This window comes from Pteronotus mesoamericanus, unplaced genomic scaffold, assembly GCF_021234165.1.
Source record: "Pteronotus mesoamericanus isolate MK-2021 breed Mesoamerican mustached bat unplaced genomic scaffold, CSHL_Meso_final scaffold_827, whole genome shotgun sequence".
In the NCBI taxonomy this organism is placed as follows: domain Eukaryota; kingdom Metazoa; phylum Chordata; class Mammalia; order Chiroptera; family Mormoopidae; genus Pteronotus; species Pteronotus mesoamericanus.
The window spans coordinates 1,002,931-1,021,203 of NW_026555327.1; the positions used below are offsets into that span (position 1 = coordinate 1,002,931).

General features: G+C 55.5%; 1 protein-coding gene across 1 annotated transcript; it reads left to right on the forward strand.

The window, feature by feature from the left end:
* Positions 1–1,268: 1,268 nt before the first annotated feature.
* Positions 1,269–17,931, forward strand: ZSWIM4 (zinc finger SWIM-type containing 4). Its single transcript, XM_054563544.1, has 15 exons — positions 1,269–1,372; positions 1,585–1,759; positions 3,744–3,945; positions 5,488–5,844; positions 7,532–7,680; positions 7,772–7,922; positions 9,025–9,203; positions 9,786–10,125; positions 10,748–10,885; positions 11,170–11,424; positions 12,038–12,173; positions 13,215–13,369; positions 14,598–14,761; positions 16,215–16,296; positions 16,707–17,931. Exons 1-15 carry the CDS (start codon positions 1,269–1,271, stop codon positions 17,564–17,566), a joined length of 3,447 nt encoding a protein of 1,148 aa, XP_054419519.1. The 3' UTR covers positions 17,567–17,931.
* Positions 17,932–18,273: the final 342 nt, after the last annotated feature.

Here is an 18,273-nt window from a genome sequence, read left to right on the forward strand (position 1 = left end):
TTTATCTAAAATATTATTTCAACATCTCATCAATATAAAAAAATTCTTCATGAGAAATTTCCTTTTTTCCCCTACTAAATCTTTGAAACGCACTGTGTTTTCCAGCACAGCCCAACTCCCACCAGCCCCATTTCAAGGATTCAAAGGCCACTTGTGGCCAGTGGTGACCACACAGGACAGTGCAGGTTAGAGGGAGTTTACTGAATTGCGGGTTGGGGACTGGCCAGGAAATGCTGCTGTGAAACTAAATTCCTGGAAGGTAAAAGCCGGCGTTTCCATATGAAGAGAGGCAGCAATTAGGCCACTTCGGGGCCAGCCTGGGTTTTTCCTGTTTTGTAGATCCGGTCAACAGAATGGGAGCAAGGCATGAGTGGTTCCCTCCACAAGTTAGAGATGGAGCGACTGCTGTGCAGCAGTGCATCAATTAGCCTCTTGGGGCTCATGGTAGAGGAGAGACAGAAATTAAACAATTGCTGAAATAAAGAAATGTAATGATCATGGAGACTGGTGTGGCAAAGGGAAAACAGGATTTTCTAAGGACAAGGGACCGGGGAATGGATAAAGACCATGGCCTATTTTCAGGCCAAAGATGTGGCCTGGAAAAGCTGGGTCAGGACAAATAACCGAAGGTGGTCGTATTTGACATGCATTATGTCGAAACCACGTCGAAACCTTATGAAACTGTCTCTTTAATAGGTAATGGTCGAAAATCAGCAATTTCATATGACTCAACGACATGTTTAGGGCATAGAATGGGTTGGGACTTCCTAGCTTAGGGTCCAAGGATGGGCTTGAATTCGGTTCTATTTCCAGAGAGGAGGTCCGCAGCCGCTAAGAGGACTACCAATGGGCCAGTGACCCTCCCAAAGCACCAAAACGACCCGGCACCCACTGAGGCTGAGAGGAGCTCGCATCACACAGCTCAGAGGAAAGAGGTGCTGAGCTGCTGCCCGGGGATTCTGCCGCTCTGTCTCGCTCCCTGGCCGAGCCGTGTTGATTGTCCCCTTGCCGCGCCCGGAAGCGACCCTCAGTAAACAAAGCCGTGTGTGGGCGCAGCTCCAGCTGCCCCGGACGCCCTGTCCAACCCGAGGGAGGCGGGGGAGGAATGTTGTGAATGAACTTAAGGCCCGCCCCGAAACTCCGCATAAGGCTTGAGCTGCTGGGGGTCCTCCCACTCTGATTGGCTTTCGGCGCCCACTGATTGACAGCGCCGCTCGCTGAACGTTCTCATTGGGCCTCTCTAGAAAGACAGGCTACGCATTTAACGAATGAGCAGCGACGACTTGAAGACGGTCCGACAGTGCCGCCAATGGCAGAAGAGGGCCTCGGAGGCCGACGTTGGGGGGGCCAATAGGGACGGGCAGCGGGGGAGGTACGAGGCGGAGGATAAAGCGGCGGCCGAAGCAGCTTCATTGTTGTGAAGAGTCTTAAAGGGGCCGCATCACCCGGCTGGCCCGACTCAGGGCCGGGGTGGGAGCGGCGGGGGTCCGGGGACGGCCCACTGTGGAGAAAGGACGGGAAGGCGGGTAGGCGTCGCGGGAGCCGGCGAAGCCGAGCGGACATCGGACCGACCCCCCCCAACAGGCCCCGCCCCGGCCCCAGCCGGATGGACCCCCCCGCGGCCAAGCGGAGCCGGGGCTGCCCCGCGGGACCGGAGGAGCGCGATGCCGGGGCCGGGGCCGTGCGCGGCCGGGGACGGCCCGAGGCGCTACTGGACCTCAGCGCCAAGCGAGTAGCCGAGAGTTGGGCCTTCGAGCAGGTGACCGAATGGGGGAGGGGGAGGGACGCACCCCCAGCCCCTTTCCCGGTAGGCCTTCTCGTCCCCCTTGCCCATCCCCCAGCCTCTGGACAGCCCTCATCCGAGAGGAATCTCCAAGATCCTTAACCCTGCCCCGAGGCACCCTCTTATCCTCCCATTTCACTCCTTCAAACCTCATAACCCACCCTCATCCCTTCCCCGCCAACCCTGCCCTCCTGCCCACAAGACCCAGAGCTGCCCCCAGTGTCCTACATTCCATCTCTTGGCACTTCCTTCTGCTCCTCCCCATGGTCCTCTCACAACTGGGTACCCCTCTCATCCCATCTCACCCTCATCCCTCATTAGGGCACCCCATTCAGTCCTCACTCCTCTAACTCCTACAAGCTGCCCCCGTTGGAGTCACCCCAAAGCAGAGCTCCTAGAATACTCCCGGTTGAGGACTCCCCATTTCTGCAGATCTCAGCCTAAGAAATCCCTTTATGCTCCCCAGCCTCTGGAGCACATGTCCCATAGGGAGCCCTCCTTTCCTCCATATCCTTCCCTCAGGTCCTGTCCCCCACTGCCACCCCTGGTACTTCTGGGACCACCTCTCACCCAGGGCTGCCCAGACTCTCCTGATGAGCTGTAGGGATTTCTCCAGTTTCAGATTCCCTCCCCGAGTTCCCCACTTATCACCCTTCTTTCTGCCCCACCCCATGCATCCTAGTTCTTCCAGAAGTGGGCAGCAGGGTCGGGGTCTGTGTTGTGCTGGCACCTGAACAGGTGCACCTGGAACCCCGCCTCTGTGGCTTCTGAGGGTTCTGACATGATGCCCCGGGGTTGGAGCCCTGGATGTCCCCTTTTCCAGCCTCGTGTGAGTGCCCCAGGAGCTGGAGATGTGGCCCAGACCTGACCAAACCTATAAGCTCCCGCAGACTGTGCTCGGCCTGTGGGGGCATTGTTTGCCTGGCCTCTCCAGAGTTGGGAAGCCTGCCGGGACTCGTGGGTCTGGGCCAAGTGTGGATGGAGAAGGCTCTGATTCATGGCCTGGAAAATCCCTCCTTAGTCATCTGCCAACTGTTCCCAAGGCCAGGGTCAGTCGCTGGCCCTCCCACTTCCCGCCGAAACCCAGATTTGGGGGTGCTGGAGGGTCCCTGCCCCTTCACTGTGTGTGAGATGCCTAGAATAACTCTAAAAACATCTCCAAGACTCTGATGTACCTGCCTTGGCCAAGCTGGGCACTAGGAAATTCTTGCCCCATAGAAGCTCATAGACTCTTCTGCAACCCTTTGGGAGTTGTGGTTTTCCTTCCCACTCTGAGGAAACTGGGGCACAGAGAGGTTGAGAAACTTGCCCAAGGTCACCCAGCCAGTGAATAGCAAGCCTCATTGGAACGCAGGCTCAACCAGCTCAGTTCATTGCTCAGAACCCATTGGGGTGGCTATGACACCCCTCCCTTCCTGGGGGCCCTTGGAAGCTGGGAACAGAGTCTGTGGTGGGAATTGGAGCTCACCAGCTCTGGGACACTGAACAACTGAATTCGTGCCATGTCTGAGCCTAAAATTCCCCAGGCTATAAAATGTGATTAGTATCATTGAGATTTTGCTATGAAAATTAAGGAAAATATCATATGTGAAGCATTTATCATAGTATAAGCTGAAAAAATGCAAGCTTGGTCACTATTCTTGCCACTTTTATCTTCCTTTCTTCCTTCCCCCTCAAACCCTGGGAGGCAGGACTCCCCTGGAACCTGACACCCAGGAGGAAAGCTGCAGAAAGTTCTAGAACACTAACTGTGGGCCCAATGTTATTATAAGCAATTTATGTAGATTAATGCATATTTAATCCTCACAATACGCAGGAAGCTCTTGCTATTAACATCTTCATCACACCGGAGAATACTGAAGCTCAGAGAGGCACCGGGACTTGCCCAAGGTCATACAGCTTCTATGTGGGTGAGCCAGGACTCAAGCTGGGGTTTCTAACCTACCGGCCCTTCCTTCAGGTCGAGGAGCGGTTCTCCCGGGTCCCGGAGCCGGTCCAAAAGCGCATTGTATTCTGGTCATTTCCACGCAGCGAACGGGAGATATGTATGTACTCATCGCTGGGCTACCAGCCTCCGGAGGGCGAGCACGATGCCCGGGTGCCCTTCACCCGAGGGCTGCACCTGCTGCAGAGCGGGGCCGTAGACCGTGTGCTCCAAGTAGGTGAGTACCCCGGCCACGGAGGCCAGGAGGCCCAGAGAAGGCCTGAAGGAGGGAGAATTGGAGGGAAACCTGGGTCAGGGAGGTTCCAGATCTCTGAGGAAGGTTAGACAAGATATTGTGAACCGAGGAGCAGGAATCTGCCTAGACCTCAGGCAGCAGGCTTAGATGAAAAGGGTCGGGGGAAGGATGTCGTGCCAGCTCAGACAACTTAGTTGGAGGGCGAGGAAGACGTGGTGAGAGTGGGAGGAGGGCAGGACTGAGGCAGCATCGAGAAGAATTTGTAAAATGGAAATGGGAGGAGGTTCCATAGCTCAGGTGGAGAGACCCAGTGCACTGGGACTGAGGTTTAGAGCCAGAGGCAAGAACGATACTAGACTTTAGACAGAGAGACTCAGGTGGAGGCTGGGATCAGACAAGGCTTAGGTGGGAGTCTAGGGTAGAAGCATAGGATCAGCTGTCTGTGAGCAGGGTGGTCTTATATCTCAGGTACTAGGGTTCAGGGGAGGGGAGGGAAGGGGCAGAGGTTTAGAGCTAGAGGTGAAAGATGGTTCTAGACCTCAGGCATGAGGGCTCAGAAGGGAACCAGTATAGGTTGAGCCAGAAAACAGGTGAGCCCTGGAACACCACACCTCCATGGGGGCAGGTCATATCTCCCAGCTGGAGGCAGGGGCTTGGCCAAGATGACCATCCCTGAACCTGTCAGCCTGGGGGCCCCCTTGCCTGGACATGGCCCAGCTGGCCACGGGCTCGGCCACCTCCAGCCGGTATGAGGAAGCTACCATCTCCCTGCATGACGCAGCCAGGGCCAGCTGGGGCCTGAGCTGCCCAACCAGTCTGATGAGCCTGGCATCTGCTCCCCAGGGTCCAGGGAGGGGCAGGGGGTGATGGGGTGACCTGGCCTGCCACATCCGCCCCTCTACCCCAAGTGCCACAGGCCTTTGGCACTTTTTTATTTGTAAGTAAACTTTTCTTTCTAAAAAATATTATGTGTTGATTTTAGAGAGATAGGAAGGGAAAGAAGGGGAGAGAGATAAACATTGATTCGTTGTTCCATTTACTTATGCCTTCTTTGGTTGATTCTTGTATGTGCCCTGACGGGACTGAATCGGCAACCTTGGCGTATTGGGATGACACTCTAACCTACGGAGCTACCCGGCCAGGGCGGTCTTTGGCATCTTCCCAGGAAGTTATAGGGCATCTGGCCCCCAGACTGTATCCATAATAACCCAAGAACTGATAAAGCCATCTTTAACATCATTACTATAGTAATATTTATACTTGCGTTTATTTAGGACTTACAGTATGCCAACAATGTTCTGAGCCTTTGCCAACTGTTAACTCATTTAATCCATGTTATGAATATATGGAAGAGGATGTTACTGTTTATACTACTTGACAGATGAGGAAACAGGCACAGAGAGGTGAAGTGACTTGCTCTAGGTTACTCAGCTGGCATTTGCACCTAGGTCTTGCTGTGCATCATGGATGAGCGTCCCCTGTCCGTGGAGTGGCCCAGTGGTGATGGTTTGGTTTTTGTCTTAGGGTTCCACCTGAGCGGTAACATCCGGGAGCCTGGGGGCCCTGGGGAGCCAGAGCGCCTCTACCACGTCTCCATCAGCTTTGACCGCTGCAAGATCACGTCCGTGAGCTGTGGCTGTGACAATCGCGACCTCTTCTACTGTGCGCACGTGGTGGCCCTGTCACTGTACCGAATTCGGCACGCACGCCAGGTGGAGCTGAGGCTGCCCATCTCCGAGACGCTCTCCCAGATGAACCGAGACCAGCTGCAGAAATTCGTGCAGTATCTCATCAGCGCCCACCACACCGAGGTGCTGCCCACCGCCCAGCGTTTGGCTGACGAGATCCTCCTGCTGGGCTCTGAGATCAACCTGGTGCACGGTAAGGCCACCTTGGGGTCTAATGGGGGCGGTGAGGCCTCAGCTCGCAGCCATCTCGCTTGCTTTGTGGCAGGCATTTGTCACAGAATCCTCAGGTCCTCTTGAGCCGTGAGTAGGGGTGGAGGGAGTACCATTGCCTGAGGTCAAGGTCACACACTTGCTAGGTGGCAGATTCTGGATTTGATGTGGCGCTGCTCGATGAATGGTGGAAAGCAGCCTATGGGGAGATTGAGAGGTGAGGGAACAAATGGATGGTTGGGCCCTAGGGTGTGGCTGTCCCAAGATCACAGGAGCAGGCCTGAATGTGGGTGGGTGAAGGCCATGTAGGGTATTGTGGGTGTCAGGTGCGGAGTGTTTGTGGGAGATAGACCAGGAGGTGTTATGAGCAAGCACTGGGAGTGTTTGGAGCTTCAAGGGGCTGTGTTATAACGGGGGGGAGAATGGAGCAGGAGGCAGGGTAGACAGACAGATGATAAAGGAGGTGGAGAGATGGATGGATAATTGAGGGTCAGGGTGGGCAGATGCCGAAGGTGTTCCTGACGAGTAGTTGGGATGAACTGATAGTGTGGAAAACCACATGGGGCAGGTGAGGGGGTGAATGGCTAAGATGGTGGGTAAATGGGGAATTGGTGTAATGGAGATGGTGTTGGGTGGGATGGTCTTTGACTGAGGGGCTGAGGTACACTGATGGTGGTGGACGGGGAGGTCGGTGGAAAATTGGAAGGACCAGTGGGTGTCTGGATTGGGCGTGAGTTGATAGGTGCATGGAATGTTCGTACGTGTGGACTGACATGGTGGATGAATCAAGTGGGGGTAGGACAGATGGGTGGACTAATCGGGGGTGGGTGTTTGGGGAGATACATTTGAATGGATGATTTGATGAGAGGATAGATAGAAAGTTGGGGTTCCCTGGATGGATGAACAGTGCAGTTGTTTGGGTCAACGGATGAATAAGTCAGTGGATATTTTGAGTGGCTGATACAGATGAGTTGGAAAGACAGACAGGGGAAGGCAGCTGGATATATGGACCAATGAGATGGACATAGATGGGTGAGCAGGTAGAAGTTACGAGTGGAGTGGATGATGGACAAATGGGGTAGGTCCATATGCTGAGGGTTATGGATACGTGGGTGGATAGATGCGTGGCCTGACATGAGGGAGCGGATAGACAGCTGAGTGGTTTGGACGGATGGGTGATGTTCTGGGTGGCATGGATGGGTGAGTAGAAGGGTAGGTGACGTTTCAGATGGTATGCACCATCGTGCCCCCCGAATGGATGAATGGGTGGGGGGAATAGGTGAGTGTTGTTTTGCGTAAGCTGGATAGATCAGTAAATGGATGGGTGGGCCCTGGTGTTTTAAGCAAGATGGATGGATAGATGAACAGGTAGGTAGCATTTTAGGTGAGATGGGTGGATGGATGAGTGGATGGGCGGGCAGATTGGTAGATGGTGTTTCAGGTAAGATGGGTGAATAAGTAAATGAATGAATGAGCGAATGATGTTTTAGGTAGGGTGGATGGATGGATGGATGGATGGCTGGATGGATGGATGGAAGGAAGGAAGGATGGCTGGATGGATGACAGATGGCACTTTGGGATGGGTTGGGTGGTTTGGAGGACTTAATGATAGCAGGGGCAGACGTTCCCTCTCCCCAACCCCAGGCTCAGCTTTCCTTCTCATCCTGCAGGTGCCCCAGACCCCACGGCAGGTGCAGGCATTGAGGATGCCAACTGCTGGCACCTAGATGAGGAGCAGATCCAGGAGCAGGTGAAGCAGTTGCTCTCCAACGGTGGCTACTATGGCGCCAGCCAGCAGCTGCGCTCCATGTTCTGCAAGGTGCTGTGTGGGCACAGTGTGGGCTGCGGTGGGGCTGGAAGACACTGGTGCCAGTGCCCCACCCCTTCCTCACCAGCCTGTCCCCTTGCAGGTACGGGAGATGCTGCGAATGCGGGACTCCAACGGGGCACGCATGCTGATCCTAATGACTGAGCAGTTTCTGCAGGACCCACGCCTGGCGCTATGGCGGCAGCAGGGAGCCGGCATGACAGACAAGTGCCGGCAGCTGTGGGACGAGCTGGGTAAGGCCCAGACCTGGAGAGGGGCAGGCACCGGGGCTTTGGCATTAGGTCTTGCCCCGCCCTGAGAGTGGGGTCTGGCCCGAGTCCTTCCTCCATTCATTAGCACCTCCAATGTACGAGGCACTCACCGTACTGATTGCTGGAATTATAGCAAGAAACGTTAAATACCTGCCCTCATGAAGCTGACAATCTGGTAGGGAAGACAGATGAGAAAATACTACAAACGCATTAGACCAGGGGTCGACACCCCTTTGCCATAAGGACCAGCTAGTCAATAGTTTGGTCTCTGTCGTGACTCCTCAGTTGTTTTTTTGTTTGTTTGTTTGTTTGTTTTTAGATTTATTCATTTTGTAGAGAGAGGGGAAGGGAGGAAGAAAGAGAAGGAGAGAAATATCAATTGGCTGCTTCTCACATGCCCCTAAACGGGAGATCTGGCCTGCAACCCAGGCATGCGCCCTGACCAGGAATCGAACCATTGACCCTTTGGTTCACAGGCCTGTGCTCAATCCACTGAGCCACACCAGCCAAGGCATGACTCCTCGGTTTTGACTGTTGTAGCAGAAAAGCAGCTACAAATATATGTAACTCAATGGATGTGGCAGGATTCCCATAAAACTGTATTTACAGACACTATTTATTTATTTGAATTTCATGTAATTTTCACAAGTCATAAAATATTCTTTTGATTTTTCCCGCCCACCATTTAAAAACATAAGAATAAATCTTATTTCGCAGGCTGTTGAAAAACAGGTGGCAGGTTGGATTTTCTTCAGGGACGGCAGTCCGCTGACCCCTGTCAAAAATGGTGATAAACACTATAGGCGGGAAAAAAACAGTGAGAGCAGTCTGGAGGCCTGGGTGTGAATCCTCTTTTCAGCTTCCAAGCTGTGTAACCTTGAGCCAGTGACTTTGCCTCTCTGTGCCTCAGTTTTCTTACCTGTAAAGAGAAGAGACCATTAGTTGCAACCTTGGAGGCTGGAGGTGAGCGTGAGGCAGAGAGTAGTGCACAGCACTACAGTAGGAGCTTCATAAATGTGTGCTGCTGCTGCTGGTGTGAATGTTGACCCCCCCCACGCCCACGTTCACTGCCCTGCCTCCCCAGGAGCCCTGTGGGTCTGTGTGGTCCTGAGCCCCCACTGTAAGCCAGAGGAGCGCGCGAGCTGGCTCCAGCTGCTTGGCAAGTGGGACAAGCTGGACGTTTGCCCGCTGGAAGAAGGCAACTACTCTTTCAATGGACCAAGCCTGCAGCCCACCATGGGCCTCGGCCCAGGTAGGAGGGGGGTCCCTGCCATTACCTCAAAACCATTACCTCTGCCAGTGGCCCGACCTCCCCATCAGGGGGCTCCAAGGGATAGGAAAGGGGCCCCCATTTCCCGTCTTCCCCACCGGGAGGGAGGGAGTGCTCAGGGTAGGGAAGTGGGCAGCCCAAGGACTGTGAAAAGAAATGCCTCAGATACTTGTAGTTTTGGGTTGGTCTCCCAACTTAGTCTCCTCCTGGTCATGGAGGCAGGAATTGGGGGGAACAGAGGCAAAAGGAAAGGAAGCTATTGAGAAGAGAGAGGCAGAGATGGAGGTAAAGAGACAGAGGAAGAGAGAGAGAGAAGTAATAGGGATGGAGAGAGATAGAAAGAGGAATGGAATGCGGGGGAGAGAAGGATGGACAGAGATCGTTGTTCGGCCTCGGTGTCCAACACACACAGGCACACACTCACACATGCGCCTTCAAAAGGCTGCTGTAAGGACTGGGATGACATGTGTCCATCGATGCACCCAGAGGCTAGTCCCAGGCGAGCACTCAGTGCAGGAAGCTGGCCGCGGCCCGGCTGCTCGGCCACGTTGGACTCCTCTCTCACAGGCCCAGAGGAGGAGCCGGTGGTGGCTGCAGGTTCCCGCCGCACCGTGTTTGGCCGCGCCTTGCAGGCGGGGTCACTGCACTGGAGGGACGCCCACCTGCAGAGGATCCTGGCCAGCGACTGCTATGGTCCCAGCCTCACAGGCCACATGAGCAGCGACAAGCCAACCTTTGACCCCCAGGGCCGCCCCCTCTGGCTGGGGGAGCCATTCCCCACCGCTTGCGCTCGTGTGGACACTCTGCGTGCCCATGGATACCCCCGCCAGGCCCTGCGGCTGGCAGGAGCCATAGTCAACACACTGCGGCTACAGCGGCGACATCAGCTTGAGAGCTACAAGCAGCAGAAGAAAGGTGGGCACCAATGTTATCACCAGGTTCTGGGGCTGCCGGCACAGATGCCAGCTACTGGGGGCTGTGGCAACCCATGGGGTCTCTGGCAACCCAGCGGGTCTGTGGGTACCACTTAGGGTCCCACCAGGAAAACCAAGGTGTCTTGAGCATGAAGAAGTTTAATACAGGAGATTGAGGGCTCACAAAACCACTGGAAGGGCTGCGGGGTTGAAAGTCAGGGAAACTGCTGTTTGAGTTCAAGAACTTGAACTTCAGAAGCAGAATAAGCCCAGCAGCCTGCAGCCTGCGGGTAAGGGCAGTTCCCAAGAGGACACCCAGAAGCTGCTGGTGGGGCTTGAGAGAGATGGGTAGGATTGTGGGTTATGAGGAGGGAATGACACCGGTTGGAGGTTTTAGAACGCACCCAGTTCCCACCCGGTGTCCTGCCAGGCCTGGAGGTGGCTGCGGGGTAGGAGACCAGTGGGCCGTAAGGGAGAGAGCTGCTGCGGAGGGGCAGCGGTGACCGCTGGGCGGGCAGATGGTGGGCGCGCGCTGGGAGGCTAGGCTGAAGGTTCAGGGAGAGGAAGGCCCCTCAGGGGCGTAGGAGGATGGGCGGGTAATGAGTACCACTTCTGGCCTGCAGAGCTGCTACAGAAGGGCTCCACCTGCATCACCAACACGGAAGGATGGGTGGGCCACCCCCTGGACCCCATTGGCTGCCTTTGCAGGGCGCTCCTGGAGGCCTGTCGCCTGGAGGAAGAGACCCTTGCTCTTTACCCAGGTACCCACACTGGGGACCCCTGGAGGGTCCCCCTAGAAACCCCTCTGGCTCAGTATCCCTAGAAAGTAAGGTTACACCTCTACCCTTACCCGCCCTGCCCACCTTTCCCCAGTGCTAGGAGCCCATCTGCTGCTTAAAGATGGCTCCCACTCCTTGATCAGTGCTGGGAGCAGCTGGACTCCCCCTACACCTCATACCCCCAGTCTCCATGCCTGGGGTCAGAGATCATTGGGGTTCCAGAGAAGGGGGTCCGCCTCCAGCATGTCGATGCTGCTTTCCCACAGACTCAGGCCCTGAGAAGCGGAAGGTGGCCTACCAGCATGTGCAGGTGCCCGGGAGCTCTGGGGAGTCCTACTTGGCACTGGCGCTGGAGGTGGCACTGCTGGGCCTGGGACAGCAGCGGGCCCTGCCCGAGGGGCTGTACGCCCAGGACAAGGTGGTGCGCAATGAGGAGCAGCTGCTGGCTTTGCTGGAAGAGGTGGAGCTGGACGAGCGGCTGGTTCAAGTGCTGCGCAAGCAGGCTGGGCTGCTCCTGGATGGTGAGGCCCCGCCCCTAGGCCTGGCTGTTTCCTAAGTTAGGGTCCTGCCCCCTGCCTGAGCTGGTCAGGTCGCTCTGTTGGATTGGGAGGCTCTGTCCCTAGCCTAGTCCTCGGGTCCTGAACATTTCCTAAAAGATGAGATGCAGCCCTGTGGTCTTGCGCCCTAGCACATTCTGGCAGCGGGTAACTGCTGCGATTGGTGAGGCCCGCCCACTGCCCACCTTGGCGCCAAGAAACAGAGTCGCTGATGCCCAGTTGGACTTTACTGGCTCTGCCCATTGTCCTGCCTTATGAGCCCGTGCCCCCTAGTGCAGTGAGGCGCTAGCTTGGCCCTGCCCCTGGTCAGGTGCAGCTCCACCCCCACCCTCTGCCCTCCAGCTACATTTGAGTCCTGCCCCCCTACCCAGGGTTGTCCAAGGTTTCCTCTTCAGATTATCCAGGGCTCTTCTGTCTCCTCCCTGTGCCCCCATGCCCGGGACCTCTCCAGCCCCTAGTCCCAGCCACTCTATCATGGGGTCTGCCCATCCCCTACTCAGTCTGGGGAGGTCTGAGGAGGGGCAGAGGTGCGGAAGTGAGCCCACACCTGGGAGCTGAGCTCAGGCTGCCTCTGCAGGGGGTCCCTTCAGTGGCTTCGGAGAGGTGCTGTTTCGGGAGAGTGTGCCAATGCATACCTGTGCTCGCTACCTGTTCACCGCACTGCTACCCCATGACCCTGACTTGGCCTACCGCCTCGCACTGCGAGCCATGAGGTAAGGACAGGCAGGTAGCTAGGGACTCTGCCCAGAGGCCCAGGCAGGATTGGGGGATGGGAGATGCACTCAAAGCCCCATCCCTCAGCCCATACAGACTCATTATTTCAGTCTCCCTCACACTGGCTTTCCAGGCTGCCCTGTGCTTTTGACTATTAAGTATAAATATATAACATCTTAACCTTGAGAGACATTCACACGGCACAGAAGTCGGAGTACTTTTCTAGGCCAGCGTGTTCCAACATACCTAAATCTCTCTGGAGGCAAGCAGTGTTCCCACTTTCTAATCAGGAGTCAAGATTTCTGCAAATCTGTAACCTGGAAATTGAAAGCTGGTCCTCCACTTACACCAGTGATACGTTCTGTACCTATTCTTTGCCTCTTGTTTTCATTGAACATTGTATCTTGGTGTATCACACAGCACATGAGCCATTGTAAGGATGCATCATAAAAGAACCAATCTGGCCCTAGCTGGGTAGCTCAGTTGGTTAGAGTGTCATCCTGATACTCCAAGGTTGTGAGTTCGATCCCTGGTCAGGACACGCACAAGAATCAACCAGTGAATGCATAAATAAGTGGATCAACAAATTGATGTTTCTCTCTTCCTTCCTCTGTCCAAAAAATCAATAAGTAAAAATTTTAAAAAAGAAGAAAAAGAAACAATCTGGAACTGATAGACATTTCTGTTATGTTGAAAGAAATTAACATCATTAATTACCTTATCATTTCACACGTGCACCAGTGGATCACAGAAGCAGAATTTTTTAAGGTCTTCTCAGGACACATATAATCCCGTCATATCAGCCACATGGCCTTTGGCATGTAAATAAAGCATTGTTTGTTTAATCAGCCCCCAAGTGATAGACATAAACAACACTGCAGCGACCATCTGACCATCTTGCACACACATCTCCCATCTTACCGGGTGTTCAGGGCTCTGTCCCCCAAGAGGGGAGGCTTCAGCCGAGGCAAGAGGACTCTCTTGTAGAAAGGATGAAGACTCAATTCTGTCCTCACCGCGGGCTTGTTTCGTCATCCCAGGCTCCCTGTACTAGAGACAGCACTTCCAGCCGGGGATCCTCACCCCAACCAACTGGACTCCGTCATGAATAACCGCTTCCCCCGCTGGTTCATCCTGGGCCACCTGGAGACTCGCCAGTGCGAGCTGGCCTCCGCCATGCTGACCGCTGCCAAGGGTGAGATGACGCCGCCCTTACCCCCCGTCCTGCGCCTCCTTCCTCCTCTCCTTTGTTTCTTTCCCCATCGTTTTCGTCTTTTTATCAAATTCCACCAGCTTTCCTGGAGCACCGTCTAGGTGGACCAGGCACTGTGTCGGGTCCACCTGACACCGTAAACAAAATTGTCCCAAATCCCGTGCCCCGTGGTGTTTCATTCTAGTGGGGACAGACGGACAATAAACAAGGTAAAGAAGATAGTTATGCAGTAAAGGTAGCAAGTACAGCAGGGGGGATAAAGCAGGTTGACATTTAAGCTGAGGCACAAACGTGCAGAGCCATGCCAGTAGCTGGTGGTGCAGCTTGGGCTGCCATCACGAAGTGCTGGACTGAGTGGCTTGAACAACAGAAATGTATTTCCTCACAGTTCTGGAGGCTGGGAGTCCAGGGGTGTCAGTGTGGTCAGTTCCTGGTGAGGACTCTCTCCGGGCATGCAGACAGCCACCTTCTCACTGTGTCTTCACACCAGAAAAAGAGCTCTGGCCTCTCCTCTTCTCACAGGAGCACTAATTCCATCGGGGGGCGGGGGGACCTCACCCTCACAACCTCTCTAAACCTAACTGCCTCCCAAAGGCCCCACCTCCAGATCCCATCGTGCTGGGAGTTAGGGCTTTAACATGTTGAATCTGAGGGGAGGCAGTTCAGTCTGTAGCATCTAAGAAAGAACATCCCAAGGCAGAGGGAAGCGCCAGCGCAAAGGGCCAGAGGCTGGACTGTGCTGAATGGGTTTGAAGAACAGAGGACGCTGGTGGGGCTGGAGGAGAGTGATGGAGAATTGTAGGATCTAGGTCAATGGTGATATAGTGATAAAAACTAACATTTGTGTAGCTTTTGCCATGTTAAAGCCTTCACTAGTGTGGGCTCTCAGTGGCCCCTGGGGGCAGGTACCATTACAGTAATACTACTCATTGCTCAGCTGGGGAAGCCAAGGCACAGAGAGGTGAAGTGATTTACAGAGGGTCACACAGCCAAGCAGGGATTTGAACCACGCTCTTGACCGTTAGACATCAGCAGGTTCCTTAGTGGCTTCCTTCTGCTGGACGTGGAGGAGGGCAGAGGAGGAAAGGTGGGTGGGAGTGCAGACAGGGTTATGGATCTTCACAGAATTATCGCCAGGTGCGTGACCCTCCATGCTCACGCCTGTGGGCCTGGTGTTCTAGCTGTGCCTCTGCCCCTCCCCTCACCCCAGGAGACCCCAAGTGGCTGCACACAGTACTAGGCTCCATCCAGCAAAATATCCACTCTCCAGCCCTGCTCTTCAAGCTGGCACAGGACGCCTGTAAGACAGCCACCCCGGCTAACGCACCACCAGACACCACTCTGCTGGGCATTGCCCTGGAGCTGGGCTTGCAGGTGAGGGCCCCCAGGAGGATGGGGGAGGGGAATGCTCTCTGTGGGTGGGGCCTGAATGTGAGTGGCACCTGTGAGGCTTGGCTACAGACAGGCAGACTCTTAGGTCCTGGGAGCAGGGGAAATAAGGTTATCTGAGGGTGTGAACCTGTGAGCAAGGGACTTGGTGGCAAGAGTCTGAAGGTGAGAATCCACCTCTGGGGGCGTGGTTGAGGAGGAGGAGGTCCTAGAGCCTGCTGGTGAGAGGGTAGGCCGCTGAGGGAGCAGAGCCTAGGGGTTCTGGGGATGGGGCCTGCGGCTGATGTGCTTCTGGTTAAGGACTATGGGTGGGTGGGGCTGAAGCTGATGAGAGGGGATAAAGCCTGCCAGTGAGGAGCTTTCTTGGAGGTAGGCCCTTTAGGGCAACACAGCCTAGAAGGAGGGGTCGCCATCGAGGGACTGGGTTTGGAGGAGGATTTTGAAGGTGAGGCACTGTCCCTGGGGGGTGAGGTCTGTGGTTGAAAGTCATGGGGCCTGTGGGTAAGTGCTCCAGCCACCCCCGGGGCCAGGCCATCTTGCTAGGGCAAGGATGAAGCCAGGATGCGTGGGTGCAGCCTGTAGGTGAGGAGCCACATGCAGGGTGTGTGATGTAGAGGGGGACAGGGCCAACGGGGCGGGTGGCCTAGTAAAATAAGAAAATAAGGAACAGCCTGCGGCAGGCTTGCAAGGGTGGTGTGGGACTTTGCAGGTAGAACTAGCAAGTAAGGGGCCCTCAGGGACAGAATTAGCCAAAAACAACTTCCTGTGGGGGCTGGAGCCGTTGGGGGGATGTGGAGGGGGAGTAGGACAAAGGCAGAGCTCCAGAGAGGACACCCTCTACTTAGGAGCATCCAGAAGGCAGGGTCCACCAGATAGCACTGAGAACAGGGCCTGGGGGGAGAGGCAAGCAAGTAAAGTGCTTATCGGGGTGGGAGCTAAAGAAGATGGGGCTTGGTGGGGGCCACAAGGAGAATCTGGGAACACGAAGCATGGAACTTTCTGGAGAGAAGAGACGGGTTGGCTTGTTGTCCAGAGTAGGATGCATGAGGCCTCAGAACAACAGCAACCAAGAAAAATAAAAAAAATTTTTAAGAACAAAAATTTTAAAGGAATTTAAAAGAATAACACCAACAATAGCAGTAAATGTAATGGCAGATGTTGACCAAGCATCTTGAGGCAACAGGCACTGTGTAAAGAACTTTACTACATAATTTTGTTTAATTCTCACAACTCTGTGAAGTGGATATGAGTTTTATCCCATTTTACAGATGAGGAAACTGAGACCCAGAAAGGTGAAGCCATTTGTCCAGATTGTATGGCTCACTGTCTCAGCCCCTAACTTCTAAGTCTCCCTGGGCTGCTAAGGATCCTGACCTCCCTCCGACAGATAGCCCAAGGTTTCGGGTGACCCCTTTCTGTGCCCCCTCCCACCCTGCAGGTGATGCGGATGACTCTGAGCACCATGACCTGGCGGCGAAGGGAGATGGTGCGCTGGCTGGTCAGCTGTGCCACGGAGATCGGTGAGATTCCCCAAGGGGGCCTGCCACCCATCTCTCCATAGAACCAGGAGGGCACAAGAGAAATGTAGAGACTTTTCTCTCAATCTAGCCTCTGCTCAGCAGGGAACACTGGGCATAGGGAGCCAACAGGGAACACTGGGCATAGGGACCATGCTGGACTAGAGCCTGGAGGCTGGCCAGCCTCAAGTGGCTTGCAGAGGGCCAGTGGCACCAAAGCTTAGGGCCCCCCCCCCCCCCCCCCCCACACACACACACACTGTTCCCAACCAGTCCTGCTGCCCTTGCTCCTTTGGGAGAGTACATGCCCCAGCCCTGGCTGCTTGGGATGGAGGTATTAGGGTAAACTCATGGACACACATCCACGTTCCTGCCCCTCTTTCTGACCAGTTTTGCCCTCTCACCTTCCCCAGGTCTGCAAGCCCTGATGAACATCATGCAAAACTGGTATTCCTTATTCACACCGGTGGAGGCGGCCACCATTGTGGCAGTGACAGGCACCACTCATGCCACTCTGTTGCGGCTGCAGCTGGACGCACCCCAGCGGGAGGAGCTCTGGGCGTGCGCCCGCACCCTGGCCCTGCAGTGTGCCATGAAAGACCCTCAGAACTGCGCCTTGCCTGCTCTCACCCTGTGTGAGAAAAACCACGCAGCCTTCGAGGCAGCCTACCAGATTGTGCTGGACGCAGCCGCCAGTGGCCTGGGCCACGCCCACCTCTTCACCATAGCCCGCTACATGGAGCACCGAGGCCTGCCATTGCGGGCCTACAAGCTGGCCACACTGGCCCTGGCACAGCTGAGCATCGCCTTTAACCAGGATAGCCACCCCGCAGTCAACGACGTCCTCTGGGCCTGCTCCCTTAGCCACTCCCTGGGCCGGCACGAGCTTTCAGCCATTGTCCCGCTCATCATCCGGAGTATCCACTGTGCCCCCATGCTCTCTGACATCTTGCGCCGCTGGACCCTCTCAGCACCCGGACTGGGGCCCTTGGGAGCCCGCCGGGCAGCCAAGCCACTGGGCACCGACCGGGCACCACTGTGCCAGCTCCTGGATGCTGCGGTGGCAGCCTACATCAACACCAGCCACTCCCGCCTCACGCACATCAGCCCGCGGCATTATGGTGACTTCATTGAGTTCCTGGGCAAGGCCCGGGAGACCTTCCTGCTGGCACCCGACGGGCATCTTCAGTTCGCCCAGTTCTTAGAGAACCTCAAACAGACTTATAAGGGCAAGAAGAAGCTTATGCTGTTGGTGCGGGAGCGCTTTGGCTGAGGGGCGCCTGGCAGGTGGTAGGCAGGGTCTCCCTTTGCTCCTGCCTCTGTGGCACCCGCTCTCCCTCAGAGGTCTGGACTGGAGGTCCTGTGGCATCTCAGTGTTAAGTCAGGGAAAGATTCCAGCTGGAGCTAGGTGGTCTTGCCTGCCATCCCCCAAGCCTGGCTGGACGTGGGAATAGGGGGTGGCATCCTGCCACATGCGTGCCTAAGAGTGTGCAAGCAAGCGTGCGAGAGTCAAGGATCAGAAGCCATACCACCACCCAGAGGCCTAGAAGAGGGTGTGTCCTTGGGTAGCTGGTATGACCCCACCTTGGGCACCCCAAAAGCAATAGGCAACCTCCCCTCCCCAAACTCACAGGACTGGCTTGGACTTCGGGGGTGGAGGGGGGGGGCAGCGGCTGGGAGGCAGGACTTTCCAGAAACCGGTTCTCAATGTCAATGTAGCAGACCCTCCCCATGCCCCACTCTCAGTGGCCAGGGGACTTGTGTTAGGGCATCTAACCCTTTCGTACTCTTTTCCTCACTGCCTCAGGGGCCCCCCTAGGCTGTCCGGCCAGGACCAATGGCTCACCTCCACTGAAGGATTTAAAGAGGCCTCGGGCCTCAGCCACATACCTCAACCCCTATCCGGCCAGGACTCCTATTCCTGTGGGTCCCAGGGTGGCCTGGGGGGTAATTGCTGTCTCCCCCCCTCCTGGCTAGTCA